General features: G+C 43.0%; 1 protein-coding gene across 1 annotated transcript; it reads left to right on the top strand.

Moving 5' to 3' along the window:
* Window positions 1–1,434: 1,434 nt before the first annotated feature.
* LOC308124330 (uncharacterized protein) lies at window positions 1,435–8,415 on the top strand (the record flags this gene model as incomplete). The annotated part of the gene is made up of 5 exons (XM_080487249.1): window positions 1,435–1,447; window positions 2,328–3,014; window positions 4,480–5,196; window positions 5,275–5,931; window positions 7,694–8,415. 5 exons carry the CDS (start codon window positions 1,435–1,437, stop codon window positions 8,413–8,415), a joined length of 2,796 nt encoding a protein of 931 aa, XP_080343375.1.
* Between the last annotated feature and the right edge of the window lie 13,352 nt (window positions 8,416–21,767).

Raw genomic sequence — 21,767 nt, 5'->3', positions numbered from 1 at the left:
AAGCCAGACACAAAGGAATCCACGGGGCTTTACAAGGAAAGAAAGAAAATATATTCAGACAAAGTGATTAAAAAAGGTATAAAAATGATGATAAAGGGAAAGTTTCATTCTGACAAAGAGAATAAAATAAGTCAAATACATTTTTTAATGGAAAGCCTGAAGGGACGATAGTGTTTTAAGTCCTGATTTAAAGGAAGTGAGTGTTTTCAGGCAGGATGTTTGTTCCTCAGGCGAGGAGCTATAAGCTGCTTCACCTTGTTTGCTTCTGACTCTGGGAACATTTTGTAAACCTCATTCAGACATTCAGCTTTATAGACAATAAGTAGGATTTTTAAGTCAATCCTTAATAATATATACAAAAAAAAAGAAGGATAATTAGATGCCCACGTACAGCCATGGAACATAGGTCCAGACTTCAATGAGACTTGGAACACTGGATTAGTGCTCGGATTTGTGAGCACCTCGCACACCTTGTCTAAAGCAGGCTGGAAGTGCTCAAGCTGTAAATAATCTATAATATAATATATAACTAATACCTGTTTACCACTGACATCTCACAGCTTTGTGCAAAACTACACAACAAGGACGTTTCTGTGAAGATATTAATTTGTATTTTGAGAACCACAATTATCACTTAAATTCATATTAATGTTGCAAAAGCTGTGTAAAAAGGCTTGGATAAAATCAAAGTGTCAAGATGATCTGAAAGAAACAATTCACTGGAGTTTAATTACTTTTACAAGGGCTTGTTTAAACAGGTCTGACCCCTTTGGCTTGTCCAGCCTGTAAACAATATTTGATGCACAAAGACGTCCTCAAGACTCTGGAGGTTTCAATATGTGATTGGTAACTTTATTAACTGTCAGTGACTCAGGAGACTGGAAGAACTGGGAAACTGGGAAAAGGTAAAAAGTGAAGTGAAAAATGCTATAAAGTAGTTTATTAGTACGCCGCACTCCTGTAATGTAACAATATTTTAGCGTTTTAAATGAAGTTTCAATCAGGGATACATGTATTCCATCCATCCATCCATCCATCCATCCATCCATGGATGTTTCGAAATTTAACATGCACATGAACAAACCTCTAATCAGCCATTAATCAGTTCATGAAGCACAAATTGTAGGTGGAGGCCAGGGATAATCAATGGAGGCACAATTACAACAGAGTTTACAGTGGGAGTTTCCTTGATGTGAGTCAACAGCAGCAACCGCTGCCCCACTATGCCACCTGCACATAGATCAGGATATTTCATTTAGGAATGATATTTATCTATTTCTAGTTTGTATCATTAAAGTCATATAAAATGGAAGACAGATTTGCACTATTTATTGCCCCTTGATTGTAAAGCTGCCCTCCAAAGCTGATAAAGGTGAATCAGTATCGCAAAGAAATGTGTGTGGTAAATGTTTCTCCACAGAGTGGGCCGTCATCATGTCTCACAGAGGTGTGGTCCCCGCCGCCCGGTGCATGTGCAGCCTGATCACTTATTACAGACGACCTTCAGACTCATAACCTCATGAGAATACAAACTCCAAGCTTGTCATATCAGCAGCCTCGAGACAAAAAACACAGTAAACGTGAAGGAATGAGCACGGTTTGGGACCCATAGATTTGAGATGGCAGCCGCTGATCCATCTGCATGTAAGTCTTGTGACTACGTCTGACTACTACAATACGTATTGATTGTCTGGATTTAGCTGTTTTAAAGACGCTGTCGGGGAAATTACAAATGAGGTTGTACTTTGTGAAAGATTGAACTTCCCGGTTTGTGTGGGGTTAAATGGTTTTGTCAACAACGTCTATTCATTTCTATATCATTCGAGTCTATTTTTTAATCCACATATGTTATAGATAGTGATAGTAAGTAAGTGTATAAGTACTTGTAAGTAAATATTGTGAAAGTAGTACACATTTTGACATCCACTTTGGTACGATTACTATCACTTTCATTTGACAGCAGTAATACACATAGAGGCGACAATTGCTCCAAGTACAGTTACTTTTGGCTTCTTGTACATATTGTGATCATAATACATCTGTAATTGTACATTTTCCAAGTGGTACTGCTACAAATATCATGGCAGAAGTATTGTTTCTTACTTTTAACGGTACAAAATGTTCTATTTTCAATCAAAAGTGTTGAATCAGTGATTTTGTGTTTGATTTTTGTTCAGAAAGGAGCTTAAATTCTAGCATTTCAACACAGTTAACGGTTTACTACTCAGTCCTTTATCAAGTGGTTGCAATACAATATGCCTTTTGCAACCAAAGTCGCAACAGTTATCTTTTCAGAACTTTGCATTTCTTCTCTTGTCTCCTTTCAGGGAATGGCTGGTGCCCGTCTCAGTTACAGATCGTACTCCTGGGAGGCAGGAACTCTGGGAAGAGCCGCGTCGGGAACCTGATCCTGGGGAAAGAGGAGTTTGTCACCAGGGAGAGGACGACGTGCTCCCGCCGGCTGGGCGTGGTGGACGGACGCTGGCTCACGGTGGTGGACACTCCCGGCTGGTGGTGCGACTTCAGCGTCCACGACACCCCCGAGCTGGTGAAGCGGGAGATTGTTTGCGGCGTCGCGCTGTGCTCGCCGGGCCCCCACGTGTTTCTGATCACGGTCAAGGCCAGCTCGGCCTTCTCGGAGAGGCGGCGGCGGGCCGTGGAGGAGCACGTGGCCCTGCTGGGCGAGAAGGTGTGGAGCCACTGCGTGCTGGTCCTCACCTCCGCCGACGAGCTTCAGCACAGCGTCGCAGACGAGTGCGTGGAGAGAGGGGGGAAAGCCCTCGGCTGGCTCGCCGACAAGTGCGGCCAGAGGTGTCACCGCGTCATCCTGGGCGACGCCGCCGACGCTGCAGAGCTGCTGGTGAAGATACAGAAGCTGGTGGCAGAAAATGCAAACAGAGTGTATGAAGTGAAGGAAGAGGTGTTACGGGCCAACGCGGAGGAGAAGAAGGCGGTGGAGCGAAGGGCTGAGCTGAGGCTGATGAGAATGAAACAACACAGATCTCTGCAGCGAAGTAAGACCTGCTCTTTCTTCTGACATGCGACTGACTTCCTGGACTGGATGGATCATTGTGACCTTCATTTCTTGGTTAATTAAAAAAAAAGTTTGTTTCTCACTCAACACGGCCACAGTAAATAGTTCTTCTGCACATGCAGGAGACAATAACAACAATTTTCATTGATTTATGATGAATTCAGTTGATTATAGGGTTATTGTATTGCATGTGTGTGTGGTTTGACTATAAAAACAAGCAACAGTGCCAACTTATGGCCCGGCATGCTCATTACATCGTTTTCAGTGTTTCTGCCTTTTCCGCGTTAAAGGAAACACAAAACTTTTCTGAAACAAAAATGCAAAAATGATGCATTTTCACTGTGATTCAAGTTGAATTGAAATATTATGAGTATCTATGATGACAAATACAGCAAGTATCACAACAACAGCAACAGTCATAAAGGGTGTGTGTGTGCATGTGTGTATAAAATGCTTTTAAAAGGGTTTTTCAATTAATCAAGTTAGAAATTCTGTCTTATATTTGTACTCGAACACATTTCATAACCTTTTGACTTAAGTAAAGAAGTTGAATAAGTTGCATTTCTTTTTTAAGCAAGTAATATCTCTATTAATGCTTCAGTAATGGGAGCACACTTTTGTAACTGTCTTTATTTCTTCAACCGTTACTCTTCAACTATGTCAGACCTTCATCAATGTGACGTTTGGTTTAAAAAAAAACAACTACCAAGTGGGAAAATCGTCAGAGAATAAGTTTCATGCTCTGAAAATAAAATTATCTGTGTTTGTGTCTGCAAACAAAGCTGCGAGTGAAAGTCAAACTGACGACCTCCCCACAGACATGTTCAATATGTAAAGCATTTTTTAAATAATTCACAATATTTACACTCCAGTAAGCAATTACATATAAAGCAGGAACATTCTCTATTAATAACAAAACCCGTTTGCTACAAAAAATGAAAATGAAAATGTTTAAACACTAATTTGAAATTTGGCTGTGCACTTTACTGACTTACGATTTTAAAATTGTAAATCGTTGTAAATTGTGCATAGGTATGACAAATACGAATACCCTACAATACTGCCTATTTACAGTAATGTGAGTTAAATGTAATGTAATCAAAAATGAAAGTGAATTTGTTTTTTCTGACCCAGACGTCCAGGGATAATGGGATTAGATATCAAGCCTTACTAAAGACTAGAAATCCATGGATGCTAATGCCAACTGCATTTAATCATGGGTCATACCAGAGTTAAAAAAACAAACAAACTAAAAACTAGGTTGAGTGACATGTTATCTTTCAAGAGCTTCTGTCTGAAACCAGGTTACATACTACAAACATACATATTTGTCTTGCCATCTTCTTGGACTATACATCACGTAAACAAATACTACCATAACAATGTATTTGCTACAAGTCTGAATGCACATATCAGCTGCTAAATATTTCCGTTCATCCTTCCAGAGAGGCTGAGGCCGGTCACTGACATCCGGTTGGTGCTGCTCGGGGCGAAGGGTTCCGGGAAGACGTCGGCATTGAGCACCATCCTGTGTAGAGACAGTGCCGGGCCGCCCAGGAGGACGGCTCGATGCCGGGCTGGACGAGGGGTGGTTTTCGGCCGGCAGCTGACCGTGGTGGACACACCGGGCTGGTGGATGAACTACTTCTCCGACGAGAGTCCCGTCTTCGATCGGAGGGAGATGGTGCTGAGTCTGTCCCTCTGCCCTCCGGGCCCTCACGTCTTCCTGCTGGTGGTCCGCGTGGACAGAGCCTTCACGGAGACCTACAGGAGGGCGGCGCAGGAGCACCTGGAGCTGATCGGAGAGCGCATCTGGAGCCGGGTGCTCCTGCTCTTCACGTTCGGGGACTGGCTGGGGGGAACCACCACCGAGCAGCACGTCGAGAGCGAGGGCCCGCCTCTGCGCTGGCTGGCCGAGAGGTGCGGCAACCGGTACCACGTCCTGAACGGCAAAACCAAAGGAGACGGATTCCAGGTGCGGGAGCTGATCCGGAAGGTGGAGGAAATGATGGGTGGCGGCGACGGCGACGGCGGCTGGCATTATGAGATCGAGAGAAACGTGTTGGAGCAGCTGGAGACCAGGATGAGACGAGAGAAGCAGAGAGCTGAAGAGAGGCTCCTGAGGAAGCAGGAACAAAGGCGGACGGCAAAGTCTCACATTGGTGAGTTGTGTGGAATATCCATAACAACATTTCATGTATGAGATTTCATCACAATCTCACACAACTTCTTCCTCACAGAGAAGCTCAACCCTCTGCCAGAGATGAGAATCGTGCTCGTCGGCGGCGGGAAAACGGGAAAAAGCTCCTGCGGGAACACAATCGTCAGCGGTGGGAGCTTCGACATGGACACCCAGACGTCCTCCTGCACTGAGAAGCAAGGCTCAATCAGGGGCAAGACGGTGACGGTGCTGGATACACCGGGGGGTTTCTCCGTGACCTCTGACCTCCTGACGCCCTCCTGCGTTCTCCTCCTGGTCGTCAATGTGAGCAGCTCATTCAGAGACGGCCACAGAATTGCGTTGGAGGAGCAGCTGGAGGCCGGTGGGGTCCCGCCGTGGAGCAGAGCCGCCGTCCTGTTCAGCCACGGCGACTGGCTGGGAGACACGACCATCGAGCAGCGCATCGAGAGCGAAGGGACGCCGCTGCAGACCCTCGTCGACAAGTGCGGGAACAGATATCACGTGTTGGACAATAAGCACGACGGGGACGGGACTCAGGTCCTGGAGCTTCTGGAGCTGATGGAGGAGATTCTGGCAGGGGAGAGGATGGCCTCTCCGCGAAGCGGAGATCACATCTGGAGGGACGTTTCTTCTGCAGGAGGGCCGCCATCAGACGCAGGGGCGAGCCACGGGAAGGAGTTAAGGGAGGTCGACAGGCATCAACTGCATTGTGACCGTGAGTAAATACTTCAGCCGTGTTCCTTCAGACTGAAGTCGGTTAGAAACGTAGGAATCAGTCAACTGTCCTTAAGATGTTATCCTTCAAAGAGCTGCAAAACATCCAGAAATTACACCCAATTTCATCTTATGTGAGGGTTATTTTTTCTGTCTGATTATTCTGATAATAGAGCATGTTCCTCCCACTAACTGATGTAACCTCAAATTTGATGCATTTTGACATTTAACAGCATCAAAAATAGATGGATTGTAGGTCAAATCAAGTAAACTCAAAGTTCAGCAGTGCACAAAAGTGACGACTGAAAGTTATACTTCCTTTCTTGTGTGAAAAACAGGGTGTGATAGTTTTAGAGCGTGTTAAGAAATGATAACAATCCCTGCTCCTTAAAACATTTGTACCAAGTCGGTTCAGGCTGCGAGCCCCGCTCTGAATTGATGACTCAGAACCAAACTCCATCACACTATGAAAGCAAAAGCTGAATGTCATGGGTTAAATAATCAGCTTGATCCTCAAAAAACTGTTTAATCTGCCCCTTCAGAGAAGTCACAAGAAAGTCACAAGACATGATGAGCGGAGCATCTGTTCCCACACTTTGTCCGATTGTTATCCTTCATGAAGCATGAAGGGAAATGTGATATTTGAAAATGTCCCTGTTACAGTTTCTGATACGGCATGAATGCAAGGATTATCTATTCTTTGGCTGATTATGTGAAAAGGCTCGTATTTCCTATAAGCTTAACACATGTTAAACACGAGTTCCATTGTGTCCTCTAAGTTAAAACAAGGACACAAACCGAGGATGGAGATGTTACAACAATGGCTTCTACAATTCTCAGAAAATGTTCATATCACGCTACCAAATAGAATGGTTATAATAAAACCCTTTTTACTAATGATAACAAGCAAAAAAGTATTGGATCAATGTCACTACTATATCAACCTCATTAAACCGAGTTCCTTTTTATTCACGTCTACAGTGTGTTAAAGCGCCACCAGGGGGAGCCAAATCTTCAGTTTGAGTAGAAATACACACGCCAGCAAGCAAAAATGAGCCTTAAATAGATGTAAAATTCTACCATACAGGCCATTTTCTTTTTCTATTTTTGATTTCTGATTACTGGAATTAGTCATTTCATCACAGCTAATGGAGTTTCAGAGGGGTTGTTCAGTTTAAGAACTGCAGTGCTTTAAGTATTAGACTGAGCTGTAGCTGTTTTCTCCAGCAGCTCAGATATTAATTCACTAAACTCCTGTTTACTGGTAGAGGAGGATCTCATTAAACTTAAATGTCTCACCGAAAGCTAATTTAACATTAGTCCGTATCCACAGCAGGTGTGATACTTTAACAACCAGATAATAAATGTCAGCTTCCTTTTCCAAGAGTTGTCTGCATGTTGCCTAAGAGAGCATCTCCCTCTCAATAACTGATGTAACTTCAGCTGACAACCAGATTATAGAGCATCTTTCTCCCACTACTGATGTAAATTCAATACGATTTAATAAATGGATCCAATATTACACGTAGATTGGGTGAGTCATTATGCTGGTCTATCCTGCACTGATATGAACAGAAAATAAGTAAAGAGCAGATTAATCTGGATTGTAGCATTGCCTGAGCTGAAATGGTGAAATGATGATGTGGGAGTTGTCTGTAACAGAGAGACAAGCAGAACTTTGTCATCTGATGGGTGGAGACTTGCTGCTGGGCTTTGGATTGCTGTGATGAACAGACATTAAAGTGTTATTACTCCCTTCACAGTGCCCGAGCCAACCACTTCCTATCCATCCCTGGACTCCTCGGAGGTCTCAGATGCTGCTCAGATCGTGGCGTTACGAGCCAGAGGAGGCGGAGGCGGAGGCGGAGGCGGGGTCATATTCCCCACCGTCGACAGCTTCTTGTCTTACGCGGCCGCCGTGCTCTCTGGGAGACGGGGAGCGGCGGCGTGGCCCACGGTGAACTTACCCTTCCAGCTCTGTGACCCTCTGAGAGCAACGAGTGGAAGCAACATGTTCTCAGCGACACTTGTGGTTTCACCTCACACGCAGCGCAGGATGCTCGATGGAGGCGAGGCCATCAGCGTGCACACTCTGTGCCACCCGGCGCTGAGAGAGAGGACCCTCAGGAAGCTCTACCAGAGCGGAGGCCTGCAGGCTCTCATCGACCAGTGGGGGGACAGCAGCCTGGAGGAGCTGGAGGCCTTCATCGACTCCTACTTTGAGATGGTGTGGGAACAGACCGTCGGCTCAGTTCAGTCCACTGAACCCGATTCTCCCGCCACAGAGGAGGAGGAGGAGGAGGAGCAGGAGCAGGAGGAGGAGGAGGTGCTCTCGTCCATTGACAGGAAACTTACAAAGCTGGAGCTGCTGGAGGAGATAAAGAGTGACCTGGCAGAGCTGAGACAAACTCTGGAGCGCAGCTGGAATGCCATCGAAGAGCTCGGATACAAAAACAAACAGGGTCCCAATAATACACAACACTGACTCACTGTAGAAGTAAAAGTACTTGTTTGAATATATAAAATAGAAAGACAGTGAATATTGTCGGACTAAGAAAAGTCAAAGACACGGCAGTCTTCCATTTCTGCTTTTCCACCAAATCTGCTCCGTTGTCCATGCAAACGGGTTCAGTTTTATGAACATCAAAGAACACCACGTTACATTTTAATGAGATTTTGTATTTTTATGTCTGCTTAACATTGGATGCAATGGTGACTATATACATATATGTATATGTGTATATATATATATATATATATATATATATATATCTTTTCCTTCTTGCACGGCCCCATCCTCTCAAGCGGAAGAGAGTCTCTATATGGAGAAAGCACAACATGCAAAGTATGTACAAAGACATGCAAAGGAATCCAAAGGTTTCACTCTGGATGGTGTTTGCATATTTTCTATGTGTGTGACTTCTCTCTTGATCCTCCAGTTTCTCATGGTTCTTAAGATAATTACGGTCTCCAAGCAGTTAAATCAAGAAGCATGGACGCATGTCCAGATGATGAGGAAAAAATGCAAATGGAGCCGTACTGACCTAAAAGAAATAAATGCAGAAATGAAATTACTATTTCATCCACTCAGCGTGACTATTCATGCATCTTGGGCACTTTCATGTTGTAAAGTGAATATAAAATTCAACACCTTTGACACCTTGCATTCTCCTCATCTACATTTTATTTCATTCCTAAACTATCTTTGCATGTATAATGTGCAACTTCGCTCGAAGCGTACGACCACAAGGTACGAATACCGTTCAAAACATTGATTTGAATATTTTTAAATGTCGTGTTTGGTAAACATTACCTCATTATGTAATAGTTCATTCAACCTTTGAAACCCGGACATCTGTGAACTTCTTGACCTGTAAATCCTACATGCTAAATGTATATCGGTGTATATCAGTTTAATGACACCCATTCAGGATCAACATTCTATTATCATCATCATCATCATCATCATCATCATCATCATCATCATCATCATCAACAGTAATTTATTATATATATATGGAAAAAACACAAACATTAATACATACAAACAATAGAAAACAAGTAAATAATCTATTTAAATGAATAAATAAATTTGTATCAAAGTATACTCATGTTTATTCAGACACACATACACACACACATATAACACATATATCTCGTTCAGCATGTGTGAAAAGGGGAAGAAAGAAGTACAATCAATATCAATGATCAAAATGTATAATTATCCCGCTTCCTAACAAGTCTGCAACCAGAAGAGAATCGTTTCCGTGACGTTTCTCCGCTAGAGGGCGATGTTGTACAGGAAAAGGTTACCAATGTCTCTTGCCTTAATGAAAATATCACAAAATCCTGCAGTGGATTCATTAAGTGTGGTTTTGGTGAGTCATCACATTATACTTTGAGGAGGGCAAACACTTTTTTATTTTTGCCTATTTTGACAAAATACATGCAACAGACAGTGCCACGTGCCTGTGTATGTAAATTATCTGGACATGTCACATACTCACACGTCTTCTGTATACACACACATTTGTGTCCAAACACTCCGGCTTCCAAGAGTCTGGCTGTGGTTAGAAACAGGAAGCCCATCTTTTTCTTTGTGCAGGAGACAGAATGTGCACTGCTTTCACCCTCAAAGAGGTTTTCGAATGAGTCACACACAGACGCAACTGCAGAGACTAATAGAGCTCTGCAGAAGTAAACACTGTGAAAGTCCACTGCTTTCAAGGCTGATTTTACATCGTCTCCGATGTGACACAAGGAAGCAGGTGGTGTTTTTTTTTTTTTTTCTTAAATTATTATTATTTCTTATTTTTAAGTAGGGGAACTTTCATTGGTGTGGATCCCTCTTCCGGCTTCAATGGTGAATGATCATCAGACGTGCGAAGGCTTCAAAAGGCCTGATGTGTTCAGTCCAGCAGCAGCGACATCCATCTGTTTCCGTCCCTTTTATTTAAACTGCATCAAGCGACTTTGTGAGTCACTGGCTCCACATGGAGGTGGGAGATAAGAGGTCGAAAAATGTAAACCTCTATAAGCACGTATCATGCAAAGGAAGACAGAGGTAGAACCTTGATACTCTGAATTCATTGCGGTTCACATGCATTTCACTGTAGGTGTGTGGGAAAAGACATAAGGGAGCGAGCCAAAGTTTGACATTTTGAGCAATTATGAAGGCAGACTTAATGAAATACCAAGTTACAATTGTGGTCTGTATCGCAATGTTGACGTATGAAGCAATATAATAAAGTGACAGTCAGCAGCCAAGGTGTGGACTATAAATCTATGATTGGTGGTTGGAGCTCATTGTCACAGCTGTATTCAACTTCATTAATTTTCAACTCATAATGAGGCCATTTTTCTTTGGGAAAAACCATGATGTTGTTTTTTTCCTGTCCTTGCGTCGCCTCTTTTTGAGTGTAAATTACCTCGTAAATGCATACCTTCAGACAAAACGTCTCTCATGTAAAAGCTAGCAAAACAACATTAAAACACTTTTTTTATGGGGAAATGTAGCAAATACCAGTGTAGTCATGTTGTAAGTTCTAGATACACTTTTTAAAAAGGCATTTTAATACATTGAATATTGTTAGAAACACAATGTAGCCACCGAGATTATTTTCTTGAAATATTATGCCCCAATTGAACCTTTTTTTATTATTACTCTCATAAGTAAGAATAGAATATTATATAAGTCTATAATCATTATATACATGGTATATCTATGTGGTAAATAGTGACCAAATATATACACAGAGAAGGGCTTGACAGCAAAAACTGTTTACATAGAAAGATTTGCTTGAATCTAATAAACATTTCTAAAATTCATTTCAACTACTAATACACCCTAAAAATCAATATGGAGATTCACACCCCGGAGAAACTCATATTTTCATTCATTTCCTTGTTAAAATTGTTATAAATGATCACTTTTGAGGTTTTGAGAAGAAATTCTGGCAGAACGTTTCTTTGGGGGGAGTGGGAAATTTTAAGTGAACGCGCTCATCTTAAAATCTTCAGAATTCCCAGCTTCATGAACTAAATTATTTTGAACTTTATGGCACTTCCATACCAGCACTGTTTGGTCCGGAACCAGAGTTAGTTTCATGGAAAGTCCACTTCGCTTGGGCAGGTGTGAAAGCGCACCGGGACTCTGATCCGGATCACAGAAGTGAACTCTGGTCCACTTGAAAACGTGGGTCTTGGGTCACTTGCAAGTGAACTAAGGAAGAAATAGTGAGGAAGAAGTAGTGAGGAAGGTGCTCATTGATATGTGGACTGATGACTATGTATTGCAGTTTCTTGTGGCTAACCATTAGCCACTAGCCGCTAAAGGGTTTCTGCTTTCAATCTGGACCTATCGATGAGCCGGGTTTCTCAGTTGACATGCTTTTCTTCCTCCCTGGTCTGTGTTCGTTTTGGGCGATAGCGCCCCCAAATGAGCAGCTGTAATAACTGCGTGACATTGTGCAGGTGGGTTGTCCACTCAGTGTGAAAGTAAACCAGACCAAAAGGACGTCCTGTATGTGGCCGCTGAACTAAAATGTGTTTGACACCCCTGTGATAAACGAATGTGTTTGTGTACAAGTGATTTATTTCCTTCTTATTATTATGGCGGTGTAAAAATGTAATTTCCCCTTTAATTCATGCAGCTTCTCTCCTTTTGTGACTGCTGTGGTTAAAACAGGCATGAGGGATGTGAAGAATGTCCTTTGTAATGCTGAGTGAGATACTGACTTGTCTCATGCTCATAAAAGTGACATTAGTTTCTCACTGCTGCTCCGTTGCTGTGCCCGCTGGCTGTTTCCAGCCCTGCCTCTCTCTCTGGCCGGGCTGCTACTGAGCTGATATCGTGTCGCCTGAGCCTGGCATTACTTATTTTCTTATCACCCGTAGCCTGCGCCATAACAGCCAGTCTGAGCTCAGCCTCAAATCGCCCAAAAATGTAGCGATAACTGTTATTACAGACAAGAGGATCCTCAACTGTGTGGAAGCCGGAAAAGTACAGGGATTTTTGAAGGATGCACTTACAGGAGGCATAATAGCGAAAAGGGGCGATTTGTCTGCAATCATGGTCTATTTATCTCTGCCAGTCTTCATCGTGGCGTGCTCTCTCTTTGCATTATACCTCTCTGAATATCATTACCCCCCCCCAATCTTCTCTCCTGGTTGTCTTATCATCTATCGTCGCCCTGTTGTCAACATGCCATCCCCGTACTCCATTCTCCCGCTGCTCATTTTCTCCCAGTCCATTCTCCCTCCTCTTCTATCTCCCCACGTCTTTTCTCTCTGCCGTCCCGCTCCCTTCTCAGGTCTCCATCTCGTGGGCTCCCATCGAATCAAGTCGTGAGCACTCGGCCCTCCCCTCTCATTAAAGGAGCTCTGCGGCCCGGGAGGAGATGGCTCTCCCCTCCGTCTCGTCAATGCGGAGGCTGTTGGGGGAGACAATTCTCAACTCGCATCCATCTCCATTAGCGGGACAGCACGGCGACCGGCACGACCCCCGCCCCCACTACCCGCAGCCCCACCGTGTCATGTTTCACCGCCTGCTATTTTTCCAGGTGGAAAAAAGAAAGCCGAGCAGGGAGAGATAGGTGGGAGCTGGGAACATGGATGGAGAATGAGGAAAGAGCGGGATGATTTAGGACTGCTGCAAAGAAACGGTCCAGACCTCGCTTCCCTTCATGCTCTGTTGTGCTGACGCCCCCCTTGGGGTTGATTATCCGGGACACGGTACAGTGTTGACCAGTGCACCTCAGCAGGAGTTCTCTACCTTATCCGGGCCATAAAGAAAGTCTGCGTCATGACCCCACGATGAGGTTGAGTTTAGTTTTATTCACAGAGGCTGAGAGGGAGGGAGTTGCTCTGAAAACGGGGAAAAGAAAGGATTTGCTGATGCCTCAGGGAGTTTGAACATGAAGGGTATTTAAAGGATTATTTTTCTTATTGGTTGGGATAATCCCCCTTTTTAGGCTTCAATTGTGTCAATTTCACATATATACCAATAAGAACTGGGCTATTTTCCACAGATTTAATTGAAGCACGTTCCAGTCAATCAAGACTAATCAGCCCTCAAGCAATCCCTATCTTTTTTTTTCTTTTAAATTGAATAGAGTAAACTTCTTCACTTGAAAGTTGCGTTTAGGTCTTTCTTCATCATTCGGCTTGAGTAATAAACCGTGTGAACAGTGCTTAAAATACCCCCAATATGAGATTGTTTGAAGGCATGGCTGTTGTTTTGACCAACCCATTGCTTCTTCAGCTTTATGAGAGTGTGGGTGTCAGGAATCAGGAACCAGACCTACATTCATGACTGAACTGAAGCGTATGTACCATATTTGATGTGGTGTGCAGAGAAGGAAAAAACTAAATAAAAAATCCAAAGACTCAACAAAAATTCACTAAAATGAAAAGATCCAAATAAATATTAGAAACAATGGGAAGACACAGAAATCAGGTCAATATTCAAACAAACAAAGAGACGGAAGAACAGAGGACGCGACAACAAAGCATGGACTGGAAGAAAGATGGAAATGATGTCTCTCGTCTACATTGCAGCAAGAAATGGCCAGCAAGTCAACCCCAGAGATAATCCAGAGGAAGTGATGAAAATCTTTAATCCAGCACAAGTACTGTTAAATTTCCTAAAATCATATCTGACCTTTGTTTTATCAGGTACATTGAGAACTGGTTCTCATTTTCAATAATGACTTGGTCAAGAGACGGTATTCAACAAGATGGACAACAATATACCAGTGACAACAGTCACAACTTCTGATTCTAAAAGTGGCAAAGCATACTCCATGGGTTCTAGAATGTGTTCAGGTTCTAGATGTGTCAAAGTTGTCCAACGTGCAGAGATTTGAAATGGTTCGGGGTTTTAGACTATGCGGAGTTCTACGATCTGTGAGGACCCTAGAACATATACGCATGGTAGAATGTCTCCATTTATCAGGAGAAACACAGCCAGGAATGGAAAAGTTATGTTTCCAACAATCTTCTTTAAAAGCCTGAGAAGTTGTGCAAGTTGTGCAAATGCCATCATCTCAATGTAACTTATCCGAGATGCCCAGATGTCACAGGAGATTTAAAGTTCGACAGCACTGAAGTATATCTTTCCTGCTCAAAAGTTCTTTCTCAATGTTTCCATCGTTACAGACAAGAAGGGAACGAGATACAGTCAAGAGCTGGGGGCGGGGCTAATCGAGCTGAGAAAGACCCTCAACACAGAGAATGAGACACAGGTGTGACACAAAGTGATCTGACAGAGACTGAATGGAAAAAGTACATATCCACGGGGAGGTAATGTCTGACGAGACGCCACTGTACTATTCAAAACAGGGAACACAGAGAAATGACAACCCATGAGACAATAACACAACAACATTAGAAGCAAAGAAACACTGGATGATGTGGGAAGAAGACGACCAGGGAACGTAAACAAGGAAAACATAGAGAAACAAAGAAAATCGCCAAACTAAACAGTGGGGCATGACAGTGTGCCTTCTTAATTTCTTTAATTCAAAACAGTTATAAACATGTTGGCCTATAGACATGTCTACATCAAAGTGTTTGAAAGCATGAAAGTTCAATTAGGTCTGCATATGTACTCCTTAATTCACTTTCAGTATGAATTCACCTCTTATCGTTTAATGTAAGTTATTAGACTGCAATAGAGTGAATCATTGCTCAAGGGAAATTCCATCTGCAGGAAATAGTAGTCGGTTCCTGTGCATCATAATTTCCAGGGTTATGAATATGAATATGGTGTTTCAGCAAAAACTAATGCAAAGATGTCCTACAAGAAGTGTACAATTCAAATATGGTTCTCTTAATAAGGCTTGGTAGAGTAGGAAAAGAAAACTGTGTAGCTGATCAGAATGTGTGATGGGGCCCTGGCAGCACTGTAGAGTTGTGGTTAGCACTGTTGCTCTCAACGAGAAGGTTTCACATTCAGAACTTTCTTTGTCGAGTTTTCTCTGTGCCTGTGTAGGTTTGCTCTGCATTTGATAACAGCTTAGGTCATCAAACCTAAAGCCTGTTCCATTGCAGTAAATCCACCAGTCCATTGTTTTACCCTTTTGTACCACTGGTCTTTGTTGAGGTGATTTGGTGGTTCTATTTTGAGTTTTCTCAAGCTGTCCAACTGTTTACACTTCACAATAAGAGTCTGATAAAATCTGTCACTCATAAATAAGAATATACGTACGCTTGAACCTGATTGTTTCGGTCATCCGTTTCCATGACAGCTGATTGACGGGACTCACATGAATTTCCAGGTCATGATGACAGCACCTGTGTTGCTAAAAGCGGAGCCATCCACAAAAAAACCTGACCTTGTTTGTGTCTTGAGAGCAAAACATTAACATGGAGTGGAGATGGAGCAGAAGCTGTAAATTCTGAAACCATAAAAAGAAACTCAGCACGTTTTATTTGAAGCCAAAATAAATAAAGACTGCATAAAGCCGTGTTCTTCTTCTTGCCCATTATTGATATAGTGTTTTACTGGCTCAGAGGAGACTTCAGATCTCACCGTGGGGGATTTTAACTAGCGACAGGGAAAAAGACTTCTGATTCACCTTGTGTTGGAAAATACGTAGAGAAATGAATGGAAAGACAATCCAAGCCTTGTTTTTGTGAGGAAAGGTGGACAAAAGGGTAAAGTCTTTGATTTCAAATGACCATCAATCCGAGAAACAAGGGCACGTGAATGTGGGAATTTGCGGCCTCATCGAGAAGCCATTACATCGCCATATTTAGCCTGTGGGAACAATTTCACCAGAATTGGTTCAAGAGCAGATGGAATAAATCCAGTCTTCAAGTGTGGAGGTGACGGAGGAGTTTGAGGTAAATGAGGTATGTACGGCTTTGCTGCCACCTGGCCATGACCAGATCAGGCACACACACAACAGTCCTCAAGCCTCCCCTCTTCCATCTTCCCAAATCCACGTCTGTCATTCTGCCCCATCAGGATACGCCGGGTCAGGAAAAACCTCAAGGGCAAAGTTCAGGAAACAATTAGGGCAAATAATGGCTCACCAGTGGACCGGATTCCACTTCCATTTTGAATATGCGTCTGTTTCTCAGACGATCTCACTCGTTAAATCATTAACCCCACGACTGGAGACCACGAGAGGGGAAAAGTAACAGAGTTGTATGTTAAAAATTTAGACTCCATCTGCTTCACAAGTGGCTATTACATGAGCTATTACAGACAAAAGGGATGAGAGGAGAGCTCCCTCCCACGCCTCCTCCCGTAAATCAATGAAGGCTCACTGGGCTTGTGGTTTGACCCCGAAGTCGATTTCTCCTTCAGACATTTAGTTCCCAATGAGGGCCAACCAAACGAACTGCTTTCACAGCATTTCATCTCTTCCACATGTCAGTCACACTTAAAAAAGATACACGTCGTGGAGTATCTGAGCATATCTTGCAACCTAATGACTGTGTGGGACAACCATGAAAATATGGTCTGGACCCTAAACACACATCAAAACACATTATTAATTTAATGGATTTGTGAGTTCAGCGCAGGGACTGTCTTCCTCTGTCTGTCAGTTATTGTGACTGAAAGATCTCAACAACTGTCTGGAGGATTAGTGTGAAACATTGTACAGATGCAGGACGGTCTTAGCTGCCATGTCATTTCAAATCCTTGTTTCACCACAGATACTACATAATAATTGTGAGAAGAACATTTCACAGCTGTTTCTTATGTTGCCATAAAAACTGGGATGTATCATTTGTTATATGGTGAATTGCTGACGCTTCCTCATCTTCCGTAGGATAAACATTAACTTACAGCACCTCACTTTTATCAGTTAAATTACTTGTTATGAATGTCAATGAATGTCATGATTTCTACAATAGAACCTGCACACTGCAGTTCTGAAACTACTCTGATCCAGTCCTCGACCTATCACAGTTCGGTCCTTGTCTAAACAATTCAAATCTTCACGCTTGTCAATTTGTCCTGCTTCTACCAACACATCAACTTTGACAATGAAATTTCACTCACTGCCAAAAATATCTGGTACATAACCTCACTCCAAACTTCACCACATGTATTTGTTTATGACCACTGTAGTTGACACATTGCTTCTATCTGCACCCCTAAACTGAGCACCTGTAGACTCTGAACTCTGAAATAGTTTCTATTATCCTCTTATTAGTTTTAATTGAATATTAGATGCTTATTTGTTATCTCCAAGCCACCTATAGTTCAGTTCCAAGACCTCAGTGTGTCACAGCCACACATAAATTTGTGATGGAGCAAGCATGATTGTCAATTCCTATCACAGCAAAGAATATTTTATTCTTCAATGAAAAGCATGAATGATGTGCAGTTATCCAAACATGTGTCAACAGTTTGGAAATGAAAAATTTGATAGATCATGGGTCTAAAGATTTAGTCTCACCGGTGTAGATTCTGCAGATATACTGTAATTACTCAGCATCTTGGAAAGAAAATTAATCCAAATTCCTCCGCTCTGCCCCGGCATTTGAACGCATCAGGACGAGTCACAGAATTTTGAACCACTCAGAGGCCACCTTTTATAATGTACATACCACGTGATATCAATTGGCCAGTCGCGTTGCTCGTTACTGGACGTAATACAAAACCGGAAGTCAGTTGCAAGTTGTGTATTCGAAGTGATAATTCGCTATTTTTAGGTGAAAAACGATGTTTTTATACAAAATTAGACAGTGACGAGTCGTGATGGACATTATACACATATTTTAGACGACTTTGCGCGACCTGTCTGCAATTTTTTGGCCTTCTTTTCCGAAAATTGACCATCCAATGAGGGCTGGACAGCTCGCTGCCTAAATCCATGTCATATTGACTTTTGGTTGCCTAGCAGATTTCAGAGCAGAGCGGTTAGAAGAGTTTCACGACTACAAACAGTAGCTATAGCTATCAAAACACAGTCAAAAGAAGTTTGAAGGTTCCACCTCAACTTTTTAAACATCCCAAGAGAAGAAAGAGAGGAGAAATGTCCTCGTGTCTTCACCCAGAAGCCCCTGCTGCTTCAGGTGAGTAACGTCCTCAAACCAAAGGAAGATGCTGTGAAAACAGCCTTGATTATTCAGTGTAAAGCAGGACACAGCAGCTCAGAATCTCATTCTGGTCAATGACAAAAAACTGCTAATTCATGGAAAATACTGCTGGACTCATTTCATGTCAAATCAAAGAGCTTCAGAAAATCATGCTCACTCAGCAACTTTAGTTTGCTTCATTCGATATTCAAAGTTTCCCTGTTTTTATGTTGTTTTATGTTTGTACAACACATTAAGAATTGACTTTCAGAATATTTTTACAGTTTTAGTTGTGATTTTTGCTCAAATATACCTGATATGTATTGTTTTCTGTTACACTGTGGGACAGTTAAGATATTTTTTTTTTTTAATTGCTGCTGTGTATTTCAGCTCCTGTTGCTTTTCACCACACTTTGAAAAATAAACTTCTCATTATTATAAACTTAGCAGGTTACAACTTAGGCCCTGTCCACATGAGCCACAACTTTCCCTGGCATTGTTAAAAAAAAAACAAATTGCATCCAAAAGTCACTGTGAACACAGCTCAACAAGGTGTAGTACATACGTCAAGACCTTTAGTGGGGGCTGCGACTCCCGAAATACACCCAAACACAGAAGAAGACACGGAAAACATAGATATGGAGAAGAAGACTGAAGAAGAGAGAGTACTGCTGATACTCAACTGAGCCGGTGTTTTAGAATTTTCTCTGTCTGACTGCTAAAACGTCGCGCCATGTGGATGATCTGCCAGAAACGATGCTTTTACATGATACGGTGTTCTCATGTGGACAGGCCCTTAAAGATTTGTCACAGTTTAGATAATTAAACACACTTGTGGCCAGGATCCATGGTTTCTCACACACATACTCAACAAACTCTCGTCTCCACAGCAACGGGACTAAACCTTGAGGAGGGACTGCGCCTCCACAGCGCCTCCTCCGTTTACTCCGTCATGGAGTTAATCGGCGAAGGTTGTTTTGGGAAAGTGGTCCGGTGCAGGAACGTTGAGACCCGTGAGACAGTGGCGGTTAAGGTTCTCAAAAAAGACAAGGAGGAGGATGCCAAGTACGAGGTAAATGTTTGAACCTTTCATTACATTTCGATTTTTTTTTATGTTCCGATTTACTCTTTAACGTCAGAATTTGTTCCAGGATCCTGACACACATCTTTCTCTTTGTTCTCTCCAGCTGTCAATGTTGGAGGCCATAAGTGTCCTCAATCCTGACCAGACGAACCTGGTTAAATACTATGGGTCCTTTGTACACATGGAGCACAGATGTCTAGCATTTGAACTGCTGGACTTCAATCTGTACGACTTGCTTGAACTGGAGGAGTACGAGCCGTTATGCCCCAGTGACATTCGCCCCATTGCAGAGCAGGTTTGTCTTATTGACTCCAATAATCTCTTGTTGTCTGATCACTCGAGGAAACTGTGAGTGTGTCCTCACTAACTTGTCCTCTCATGCTTTGTGCAGCTCCTGGTGGCCCTGGACGCTCTCAAAGGTCTGGGCATCCTGCACGCAGACATTAAGCCTGACAAAGTCATGCTGGTCAGTGCAGTGAGGAGGCCCCTCAGAGTTAAGCTGGTTGACTTTGGTGAAGCAGTTCGAGCCTCTGAAGTCTATCCTGGGTTGGTTCTCCAGCCTATTGGGTACCGGTATGTCCACGTCCTGGTTTCATCCACACTACCTGACTCCATGTTGATCAGTTCTTCAGCTCTCCTGTGTTTCCTCCTCAGAGCCCCAGAGGTTTATCTTGGCCTCCCTTTCACAGAGGCCATCGATGTGTGGGGGGTGGGCTGCGTCCTGGCCTACCTCTCCCTCGCCGACAACCTTTTCCCAATCAACTGCGAATATCAGATGGTAGGTCTGCTTATTCCAACATGTATCCCAAAGAAGTTGGCTACTTTGTAAGAAGATCTGCTGACGTGTCTGTGATTCTGTCTGCAGATGAGGAGCGTTGTTTCAGTACTCGGCCAGCCACAGGACCTCCAGCTCTCAATGGGGGGCTACACCAAATACTTTTTCACCCAGGAGGAGGTCGATGACAGCTCAAGATGGTGGCTGATGGAAAAGTAACTTTTCTGGTTGAACTTGGTTTAATAATCTAATAATTCTACTTGAACATTTCTATAACAGTTGTGATATTTCTGTTCCTGCAGACACCTGAGGAATACACGCCGGCAAACGCCACGCCGGCAAACGCCACGCCGGCAAACGCCACGCCGGCAAAAGAGAGGGAATCGTATTTTGAGCTGCCCAGTAGCCTGGATGAGCTGGTTGAGGTCGGTACTCTCTGCCGGTTGATTGAATCTCTCACTGCTTCCATCTTCTTCACTTTATCACATATATTTTAACAAGGCGCACCAGTCTTCAGAAAAAACACTCAATCATCTTCAGCAGAGTTTCACATTTTGACATGTCTTTACTGTTTGTCACTGATTGTAATTTGTAAATTTCATACACTTTTTTTTAATGATTTAAAGCTCATTGAATGTCACACATACAACCTTCATGTAACTTGATGTTTGGAAGAAATATTTTGGGGAATTACAGTACATTTCTAGTAAATCGTTTCAACTATTAGACTACAGAAAAAAGCAACATTGATTCATGAATACACCAAATATTAAGGTGGTTCATTCACTCAGGTTATGTAATTTTAGGGATTAAACTTTTCAGGTTATTTTTGCAGCAAGTTTAACAGTTGAGATACTTATTATCATAAATATCTATAAGACAAAGTGAGAAGTAAACATTGAGCTCTCGTTTCAAAGCTGCTGGAAGCTGAAATAGTTTGTTGTTTGCTGCTTGGTTTTCGCCCGTCAACACGTCAATGGAGTCAGAGCCTTCTCAAAAAGTTCCACGTTGAGGGCTGTTTTCAAAACGTATCATTTTCAGTGGCTCCAAGCACCGTTATGGTGTAAACGGGCTCTCAGTTTGTGATCCGTCTCTGAAGCGATCCACTGACGTGACTTTGCTTCTTAATGCAGATCTATCCAGTTGTGGATGACGCTGAGCTGGAGGACAGGAAGGCTCTGATTGACCTGCTGAAGGGGCTCTTGCATCTGGACGGAGAGCAGAGACTGACCCCCCGTGGAGCACTGGACCGCCCCTTCTTCACAATGTCCTACCGGGACAAGGACCCCCACATTTTACCCTTGGAGGACGAGATCAGCGTATATCCACTGGAGGAGCCGGCAGAAACAGGCTCCAGCTCCCATCAGGACCCACAGGACTCAGACTCTGGCATTTCTGAGCTCTCCGACTCCTTTAGTGACCTTGTTTCTGTCTCAGA

Source organism: Lipophrys pholis (assembly GCF_963383615.2).
Source record: "Lipophrys pholis genome assembly, chromosome: 19".
Classification (NCBI taxonomy): domain Eukaryota; kingdom Metazoa; phylum Chordata; class Actinopteri; order Blenniiformes; family Blenniidae; genus Lipophrys; species Lipophrys pholis.
This window is presented reverse-complemented; position numbering and strand designations above follow the sequence as displayed.